This window comes from Hipposideros armiger, unplaced genomic scaffold, assembly GCF_001890085.2.
Source record: "Hipposideros armiger isolate ML-2016 unplaced genomic scaffold, ASM189008v1 scaffold_295, whole genome shotgun sequence".
NCBI lineage: Eukaryota > Metazoa > Chordata > Mammalia > Chiroptera > Hipposideridae > Hipposideros > Hipposideros armiger.
Genome location: NW_017731645.1, coordinates 97,259 through 107,317, shown reverse-complemented (window position 1 = coordinate 107,317; position 10,059 = coordinate 97,259). Strand labels below are relative to the sequence as shown.

The following is a 10,059-nucleotide window of genomic DNA, read 5'->3' as shown; positions in this document are numbered from 1 at the left end:
GAAATGATGTTTAAGAAGTTTTTGTTTTATGTTATATTGCAATCTGTAACCTTAATTTGTGGAAGACTTTTTTTTGAAAACTAAAAATGGCAGAAATTGGCAAGATACCATCCATCCCATTTCCTTGGCACATAGGAAGACTACATTTCCCAGCCTCCCTTGCAGGTGAGGTTAAGGTCATGAGACTAGGTTCTGGCTAATGGAAGTGCCTGCATGTGGAAACATGCTGCTCTTTCTAGGCCTGGCCATAGGACCTGTGCCTGGTATCCTACTTGCTTTCTCCCAGTCTGTATAGCTGGAAGCAATGGCTCTCAGCAAAGCTACATGACGACACAAGCCCTGAGTGCCCATTCAGAGGAGAGCTGTCTGAGCAAGCCACCGAGCTGTGTGCAAGAGACTCACTGTTTTACTCCAATTAAATGTTGGTTTGTTACATCACCTTATGCCAGCTTTCTCCACAGCAGCAGTAGTGACATTTTGCACAGGGCCATCTCTGTCGGGGCTGTCCTGTACATTGTAGGATGTTTAGCAGCTTCCTGGCCTCTACGACTAGATGCCAGCAGTACCCTCTCCCCTCTAGTTCCAACAACCGAAACTGTCTCCTGATCCTACCAAATGGCCCACTGATCTAAGCCTTGAGTGTGTGCCAAGCACTGTGCTCAGTGATGGGGGAGAGGCATGGAAACAGTATAATGCATTATATATGTATGCTTATTTTAAGATGACTGCTTCATAGCAGCATTGTAATTGTTAAACTGGCAACAACAAACATGCAACAATAATTGATTAAATTAAGGTACATTAAAAATTGAATATTATGTATCCACTAAATGATGTAGATCTATTATTTACTGACATAGGAGGACATTCTTGTTTTATTTTTATAAGCATCAACAGAAGATTGTATGTGATGTAACTTTTTTTTAATGAAAAAATATATTTACATATGACAATTACAGGATTTTAATAGTGTTGCTTCTGGGGATACGATTTGGAGCAATTTACCGTTTTTGTTTGTGTTTTCTAGTTTTTCTACATTGAACAGCTAGATGACTACTGGAGGCAACTGTACCCTGTTGGTTAACTGACTGAATCGGTCCCATAAAGAAACATCCTTTAAGTTCCTAGGTTCTCCTGTGATAAAAACTCTGGCCTGTTTGTGCCTCTAACTTAAGCATTCCTTTTCGCGAAAAGGTTAAATGTTGCAGTCTATAAATGCAAACTAAGGTTCACTAAACACTGATAATATTTTACTCTATGGGATGTGTGACTAACTGAACTGAACATAATATGAGAAGACTGACATTTGTTGTATACAGTAGAGATGCGTTTTTAAAAGTAATTTGTAAATACTTATCTAAATAACTGCCTCTAATTCCCACCAGCAGGTACTATTTGAGTTAAATATTCCCAATTCTATTTTTGCTTTTTCTAATTTCACACTTTTTTCCTAGCGTTAGATTATCTAATTTTGCAAAATAGAAAATCAGAAATGTATTACCCTATTTATCAAACTAGCATTAAACAGGTTTATTCTCTGCAGGTTGAGTATCAACAAAATGATCATGCTTTGAACTTAGTTGGGAGAAGTGTAAAATTATGCTCAGCCTGTCATATTTGGGGAGTAGATGCACTGAAGTTAAAAAAAAATGCAAAACTTCTGTTTAATGAACTGATACTATTATTACCCTAAAGTGGGCCCTCTTCTAAGTGCCACAAAAGTCAGTAAGAAATATCTATTTATTCATGAACAATATATTGCAGTCTCAATGTGGTATTTTTTTCTATAACTTTGTGAACAGACGTCTTATAGAAATAAACCTGTGCTGAAGATCATTTTTATGAGTTTTGGTGGTGATTTTTTAAAAACTGAATTGCCATCTTTAAGTCTTCTGGCGAATGGACTATTCTTCATGATGTCAGGATGTCGGTTTTGCAGACTTCCTCAGTATGTCCATTATCCACATGAAATTCGATTTCATTTAAAGATGTTTATTTTTTTATCACTGGCAAAGCAGCAGTGTTTGATACAGTGTATGGCGTTTTCTGGGTGTGCTGCTGCCCCTGGGCCTTCCTGGTGCTGGGCCGGGAGGCCCACACGAGCTCCACACGGATATGTGATGTGTTACCATTTCCCACAGGTTGGTGAGATTTTAAATCGCAGATTTCTTGGCTCCATAATCTGTCTTATGACTGACCAGGAGTCCCAGCAGGGTGAACTTGTTCTGCTGACGGTTACAAGTTCTTTTTTAACTTACAAAAGGGCATGATCGTTTTGGTTCGGCATTTAGAACTAATTTATTACACCGGCATTTTCTTAGCGCTGAATGTCAAATGTTGTAACGGCCGATACCAGATACACTCTTGGGCATTCAAAGGAAGGGAGGTACATTCTTACCCGTCACGGCCAGCGCTCGATGTTGTTCTTGTCTGGAAAAGAAACGCGTTCGCTTTCGAATAAGGCTGATGTCAGACTGTGCAAAAGGCAAGCAGACAAAAATGGAGAAAACATTAGGACAAAACAGAAGTGTGTTTAATACGGCTTAACACGAGCTTACTTTCTGCCCACGTGAAATCACTCATTACACACACACACACACACAAAAGCAGAGGCGATCCAAACGGCCTTCACCTGATTAGAAAGAGCCAGCGTGCTTCCCATGACGTCCGATTGGACGAACCAATCCCGTCCACTTCCACTTTCAGCGCTTCTCCAGGACCACAGACTAAAAATGATGCCACAAACGCCAACCCCACATATGCCTCCGCAATGAATTCGTGTGTCTATGAGGGTGCCACCGTCCCTTGAAAAAGACTTCTTTTTTTTTTTTTAAAAAAACCTCAGTTTTACTAGCATTTACTTCAAAATGGCTTTCTGCTAGGCAGGTACCAGCAACAGTGGGTGAAGGCTTGGGACCCACGGGCAGGAAATGGTGGGCCTGACTCGCCCCATTCCTTGTCCGGTTCCCAGCCCAATGCTCACCCCCGCGGGGACCAGGCACCAGTCTGCGGGTTCAGCGAGGACGGCCGGCGGAGGACTTGCAGCGCGACCGGAATCCAGGTCCAGGCAGGAGTGGGGTTCGGGGTGATGGGGAGACACCCACTGGCCGGGTCGGGGGACCCGGGCGCCTCCGCCAAGCGGCCCAGCGCCCCTGGCTTCATCGGGACCGCGGCCTTCCTCGGCCGCAGGGCCTCAGGTGTTACCTTGGGTCCGATCGGGCAGCAGCCGGCGGCGATCAGCCCCGCTGTGCCCGAGACCCTGAGGCCGGAGTCCGCGGCCGCCGCCATCGCCGCCGCCCGGCCGGCGCCCCGCCCCCTCGCCGCACGCATGCGCCGTCCGAGCGGCCGCGCGTGCTGATGGGAGGGGCCTCGCGTTCGGGTCTTTTCCGGGACCGGCCCACTCTGACCCCATAAGGGGGAGGCGCGCTTCCCCGCGTCTCCGGGGCCCACTCGTGAGGGAGCGGTGGCCACAGGCCGCCTGTCTCTGGAGCGGGCTTCGCGGTGCTCGTGCCCCTGGGGCCACAGGCCGCGGCGGACGCGCTGGGAGGTGTCGGCGGGCAGCCCGCCCCTCGGCGCTCCCCCTGGGCGGCCGCGCGGGATGGTGCGTCCCGCAGGGCGCGCTCGGCTCCCGCGCTTGGGCCTCTCTGCGCGGGCGGGGGCGCCGAGGGCCGGGAGCGGGCCCGACTCGCAGCACCGGGCCGGGGCCGCGCGGGCTGCGCCGTTGGGGACCGGGCCCCGCGGGCCGGGGCGGGGGCCGCCGCGGAGCCTTCCGGCCGCTGCGACCATGTCGGACCAGGCGCCCAAAGTTCCCGAAGAGATGTTCAGGGAGGTCAAGTACTACGCGGTAGGCGACATCGACCCGCAGGTACAGTACCGCCTCTGCCGCCGCGTCCCGGGCCCGTCCCCACTCGCGTCACGGGCGCGCGCACGGGCGCGGGCGTCGGGGCCCCACGGCCGGGTCCCCGCCGGGCCCGCCGGCCTGGCTGCGCTGAAGCCGGGCCGCCTCGCGCCGAGCAGGCCCGCGGCTGGGGGCCGGAGGAGAGGGAGCGGACCTGCCGGGGGAGGGTCCCGCGGGACCTTCGGGAGGGGAGAGGGAACCTCGCGAGGGGGTCCGTGGGATCCTCGGGAGAGGAGGGAAGGGGTCTGCGGGACCCGCCGGAGTGGAGGGAGGCGACCTGCGGAGGGGGGTCTGCGGGACCCTCGTGTGTGCTCAGGCCGGAGAGGACGGGAGGGCACGTGGCTGGGGGGTCTCTGCCCTGGCCCCTCGTGCACGGCGCCCTCCGCGAGCCCTAGCTTGGGCCTCGCGCTGCTTGTCACCGTCCTCCGCCGGGGGGAGCTGGCGTCCTGTCGCATGGCCGTAAGCCCCCACGCCCCCCGTGCCCGCGGCCTCCGTTGGACTCGCACTTTCGGCCGCTTTTTGGGGCGGGATCCCGACAGGGACGTAGCTCCCAGCCGGCCGCTTGCTTCGGTGCCTGGGCCCCCGGAACAGTGGGTCCGAGAGGGGCACCTCGGCCCGTGCAGCTCGCGTGGAGGGGACAGGTAGCCGGGGCCCCTGGCGTGGCAGCCACACAGCTCTGTCATCTTGCATGCGCGCCTGAGGAGGGCTCAGTTCACCGGCGATTCGAATTCCCCCGATTTTCCTAATTGGGCGAATTTTACACAGTGTGTGTGGGAAACGCTCAGGGAGCACCGTCACGCTAGACATTGAGTTGCTTGTAGTGTGGGCTCCTGCGAAAAGATGTGGCCTTCCCTAAGCCGTTTTTCGGGGCTGCATGTGTTTAAACGTCAGAGTGTTCTCCTAACGCGGTGGGAATGAGTCCTAGTTAAGCATCCTCTTCAGGTGAATCTGCGCAGTATTCCCTTTCTGAAAGCCTTGACCTGTGCGGTTATGTCGCCCGGGTGCCTCGTGAGCAGTGAGTGCCGAACCTGGAGGAAGGTGCGTGGGGAGCCTGAGAAGAGTGCAGACGAGGCCTGACAGGTGAACACGGTCGGCGGCAAAGCCGGCAGAGCCCGCGGGCTTGGCTTCCTGGAGACACGCTGGTGCCACAGTAACGAGACTCCTTAGCCCAGGTGGTCCTCCTTCCGCTGTAGCTTAGGGGGAAGCCGCCTTTACAGCAGCTCTGCAGGTAAACAGGTGCTGAACCTGGAGTGCTCACCATGAGGGCCTGCAACAGTGTGAGCGTTTCGCAGCGTGGGTAAGGCCCCTCTCGTCCCCCCATTCTCCAACCCCCTCCTCCCTGCCCCCCGGTTCATGTTAGGACTTGGCTGTAACCGGGGGCGTCAGCCGAATGCCACTTAAAGCCTGGAACAGGCTGCCCTGGAGCCATATTTGCTCAACTGTGAATCAAGGCTGAGTGCTTAAAGATGTCCTTCACGAACGCCTTGGAACTGAAACGTTACATTTTCTAAGAAGTTGAGAGCCGGAACATCAGGTTCTCTGAATCTTATAAATAAGAACTCAGAAAGTTGACACATGTTGACTATTACTAGTATGTGTCCCGCTTTGGTTTAGGCCCTGGACGTGATACAAAGACGGGTGTCCTTGGTGCTGCCGGTGGGGAGCGGGTGACTTACCCGGAGGCATTATATAATATAGGGTGGTGGGTGCTGGGGGACCTGGGAGATGGCACCCCTGAAATGTTTCAGAGTAGGTGTCATTTCTTTGGGGTCTTGAGAGAAGCAGAAGGTAAGGCGAGGGTGAAGGATGGCGTCCTTCAGGCGGGAGGCACATGCTAAGGAAAGAAGGCGTTGATGTATTTGGGACGTGTCAGGGTGGTCACTGCTGTCGGGGGCAGAGTGACAGAGAAACCCACTAAGGTGGGGATTGAACAGGAGCTAGCGGCTGGGTGTCCTCTGAGTGCGTGCAGGCTGTACGTGTCCTCAGGGGAGTGCTGCCAGAAGCGGCTGGGAGGCAGTGAGCGGACGAGCAAATCGGAGGTGAGGAAGCGGACAGCAAGGCTGGACTGGTTTATTAGCTGGTCATTAAAGAAGCAGAGAAGGCCTGAGGAGAGAAGGGCCGGGGCACGGTGCGCGGTTGCCTGTGGGCATGTGTACCAGAATAGGGGGACTTCGTAGTTCGGGGCAGACGGGAGAGATTGCCATCTCAAGGCTCGTGGAGAAGCCAGTGGGATCAGAAACACAGCTGGGACGGAGGATGAAGGAGGCGTGCCCTTGACAGATTGGATGTGTGGCGCCAAAGCTGCCTGGAGGTCGCGGGAAGAAAGGAACTGAGGTGGTTTATGGCTAATGGAACAGGTTTCATTTACCTATCCCAGCTCATAGCTGCTGATGGTCCGTAAGACATTCTGAAGAGGTTGTCCCGTTTGTGGGTAAATTTAGATTAGCACCCTCGTCCGTGCTGGGCACACTGCCCCCCTGGGCACTGCACTTACCCCACCTGCTCTTCAGGCCGCTACTATAGTTCATGTCCCCTCTGCACCCTGGGAGTGACCGCCGGCTGCCATCTCTAACATGCTGCTGACCCCCCCCCATCAGGGGGACCCAGGTCTTCCATGTGGCGCCCAAAGAAGGACATGCCCTAAACGAACCCTGCCCCCACTCCAGTGCTGTGTCCTTAGTGAATGGTCCTGGGTCCCCCCCACCTCCGCACTTCATTCTTTGCTTGCAGTCACCACGTCTTGCTAATTCTCTCACATCTCCCTTCTGTCCCTAGTGACATTCCTTCAGTGGACTGCCCCTTCACCTGGGAAGTTGCAGCTGTTTCTTCACAGGTTTTCTGGCTGCAGACATGCAGCCAACACAATCTATTCTTACACGGACAGTAATCTTCCTAGAAAATCTGCTCATGCCACTTACCTGCTTAGAAACCCCCCATGTCTCTCCAGAGACACTTCCGTGTTTTATTTCAGAATAAAGTGCAGGTGTTTCTGCATAGCACAGAAGGAAGAGCATCCGGGGCTCGATCCGTGTTAACCTGCCCAGTGCGTGGGTGCTGCCACCCCCCCCCCCCCAGCGTGCATATGTTTCTGCCCAGCTAACTCCTTTACGTGCGGGAGGACTCTGCTCATGTGCAGCACACCCTCAGAGGGTCTCCGAGCTGCGCGCGCAAGGTGAACCGCTTCACCCTAGGTGACTGGGTGCCAACGACTGAAGTTCCTGCGGTGCCCATTCAAGGGCCCGCTGCCTCTTGTGCCTTGAGCTTCCCACCCCCAAGCCTCTGAGCCCCATCTCAGCACTGCAGTGCTTTGTTCTGGTGGTCTGTCTGTCCTCCTGTCTTCAGGACAGAGACACTGCCCGGGAGCTGGTCACGTGGCCTCCATGCATATGTGGTTGATGAACCAAGATTGGCTGATTTTTATTCCCAAATATATTTCATTGTATGTGACTCAGTTTAAGGTTATTATTAACCCAATGTGAGAACATGGTGTGTTTTTAATTAGAATTTTCGTTGTTCGCAATAATTTGTATAAGCCAAGAATGAAATGCAGTGTTTTCCATTTTAATGTGTGTTGTTTTGTTTAAAGGTTATTCAGCTTCTGAAAGCTGGGAAAGCTAAGGAAGTGTCCTACAATGCCCTGGCCTCGCACATCATTTCAGAAGACGGGGACAACCCGGAGGTCGGAGAGGCTCGAGAGGTCTTTGATTTACCTGTCGTCAAGGTCGGTCGCGAATCTCACTAATTTTGTACATTTCACCGTGCCTCCTGAAAGCAGTGCACTGAAGCTTTCAGAAGCTTGGCGCAAATTCTGAGCCAAGCCAAGCAGTCTTCATTGTACACAAAAGTTGTATTTCCAGAAAAGTCCGGCAGTATTAAGGCTGCACCTATGTTGTGGAGTTCTCACCATGTGGCCAGTCCACCTTAACGTACCCCATCCTACTCCCCACCCCCTTGGCTGTAGAACTTGAAAAGGAACCCCGGTGTACTATTGTATGATTTCATCTCTGCATTCCAGCCTGCTTTTCGTTTGTGATGGCATCTGTTGCCCAGGATGACCGTGTTGCAGCTTGATGGGATTTCTCAGAGCTGGTCCAGTAGTTTGTCCTCACGCAGCGTGGTGCTAGGAGACCCTAAGGTCCTTTGTCTGAACCTCACAGACCTTCCTGACTGGGGTGCTCTGATGGTGGAGCCTGCGTTCAGCTGATGGAGGCCTGGTCCCCGAAGCCCATCCCTGGGCCTCTCCCTTAACGTTAAATTTGACAAATGCATTTTAAAAATAAGGCGTTGTGCACGCTGACAGTTCATCTGTCTTTTACGTATTTGAGTTTTATAGATGTTTAAAACTTGCTTCTTTAGGCCCTGAAACTTTTAAAATAATTTTTTTAATGGACACATTTTCTTCAGTGGCCTTGGGGCATCATTGGAAATGTTAATGATGCTGACTCGCAGTGGGTTTATTTTTATATATTGTTATTTGCCCTTGGGATAAAGAGCTCCTTGTTACTGTGTTTTTCTATTATGAGTGATTCCTGCTGCTGCTTCACTGTTATCTGGACTTACCTGAGCGAGGGCCTGGGGTGACTGCTCTGTGGGCCTCTGTGATAACTAGCTCAGCAGCCTTTACCTGGGAGTCCCGAGCTGACCCCTCCCCAGTGCCGCAGAGGGACGTTTTCCAGGGTGTGTGCTGCATGGATGGCTGTAAGGGGTACCTCTGCAGAGGGCCAGCTTCCTTACGGACCCTTCCTCGGACCCTTCCTCCAGCAGCCTAATGTCACTCCTGGTCACAGTCACCTCTCCCCGACTCCCCCCAGAAAAGTCGTACCATCACCCATGCAAATCCTATTACATCGCGTGGTCCCAGGCTCTGAAAATCCTGGGAGGGATGGCTAGAAATACCTGTTTCAGGAAGGCTGGCCCCCCCCCCCCCCTCAGCCTTGTGGCCCAGGAGCTCAGGGGCTCTGGGTGGGGCTGTGAGAATAAACTTTGACCACATGTGGTGTTCTGAACGCAGCTGAGTCAGGGCAGTGTGGCCAGTCAGGTTCCTCATGCTGACCAGGCCCTTAGACTTAACTGGGGTCAGAATGTGGAGGCACATTGGGGAAAGTATTTTCTTTCAGCTGAGCGTCCTTTATCCAATAAGTTACTTCAAAGATTAGGTAAAACGATCAAATCATGAAATGATTATGCCATCTAGAGTCCAGTCAGCAGAAGATAGACTTACAGAAACTTATGCTAAGAAATTGGTGATATCACCCCCAAAACTTCATTTTATAAAGTTCTTTTAAGGTGTATGTGACAAGAATAGTTGGGCGATCACTAGCTTGGAAAACAGGCTGCATCAGAGCGAAGACTGTATTCCAGGCCTTGCTCTGTCTCTGGCACGGAACAGCCGCTCAGTAACTACTTGATGTATGAATTGGTGCATGAGTGTATCCATGTTTCGACTGGCAGATGGTTCTGGAAGTCAGCTGGCTCAGTGGGGCATTACTGTATTTTTATATCATCATTTTGTGAAGCAGAACTATCAGTATAATGATTAATGTAATTTTCAAAATTAAATACAGAAATATAAAGTATGGTAATTTTAAAAAAATACAAATTACCCCAAAAGGTAGTAATTAACCTTAGTTTTTATAATTAATCTGAGTTTTAGAATTCTTAAAAAGATTACCTTTTATGGTTTACTACCATTGTGTCTGTATGACTTTCCTGAAAAGACTCACAAGTTTAAACCTGACTCAGTTCAAGACCAAGAAGGGCACCTTGGAGGGGCTGACACACCTGGGGTGGGAGCGGTGGGGGTGGCCGTCAGGTCCCGTCCGTCCAGTTGGGGAGTCCGTTTCCAGCCAGCCCAGAGGCAGAGCGTAGTATGTGTGTAGCCCTAGGGTTTAAATTGCTGAAGAGCTGGACGTGTTATATTCTGACTGCGCTTTCACCTTGGGTGTTGGTAACAAGTCCTTGGATACAATATCTGGGTGCTTCCTGTAGAGCCTTTGGTTTCTAGGAGTAACACTAACTAGTAAAACAATGTCATTTTCATGATAAATTGAAACATCTTCTGATTTGAGTTCTTGTTTTTGTTTTTTCCAGCCTTCCTGGGTGATTCTGTCCGTCCAGTGTGGAGTTCTTCTGCCGTATCCTTTTTTTGGGGGAGGTCGGGG

General features: G+C 51.8%; 1 protein-coding gene and 1 long non-coding RNA gene across 2 annotated transcripts in view; one reads left to right on the top strand and one right to left on the bottom strand.

The window, feature by feature from the left end:
* Nucleotides 1-3,327, bottom strand: part of LOC109391504 (uncharacterized) — an 11,989-nt gene extending 8,662 nt beyond the window's left edge. Inside the window, exons 1-2 of the long non-coding RNA XR_002125839.1 lie at nucleotides 2,633-3,327; nucleotides 2,399-2,474 (exon numbers count right to left, since the gene is read on the bottom strand). This is a non-coding gene — a long non-coding RNA (uncharacterized LOC109391504). The remainder of the gene's footprint in view (nucleotides 1-2,398; nucleotides 2,475-2,632) is intronic.
* A 119-nt stretch (nucleotides 3,328-3,446) lies between these two features.
* Nucleotides 3,447-10,059, top strand: part of PAXIP1 (PAX interacting protein 1) — a 38,393-nt gene continuing 31,780 nt past the window's right edge. Inside the window, exons 1-3 of the mRNA XM_019659091.1 lie at nucleotides 3,447-3,865; nucleotides 7,485-7,619; nucleotides 9,989-10,032. Of these exons, the coding sequence (XP_019514636.1) occupies nucleotides 3,599-3,865; nucleotides 7,485-7,619; nucleotides 9,989-10,032 (446 nt within the window). The 5' untranslated portion in view covers nucleotides 3,447-3,598. The remainder of the gene's footprint in view (nucleotides 3,866-7,484; nucleotides 7,620-9,988; nucleotides 10,033-10,059) is intronic.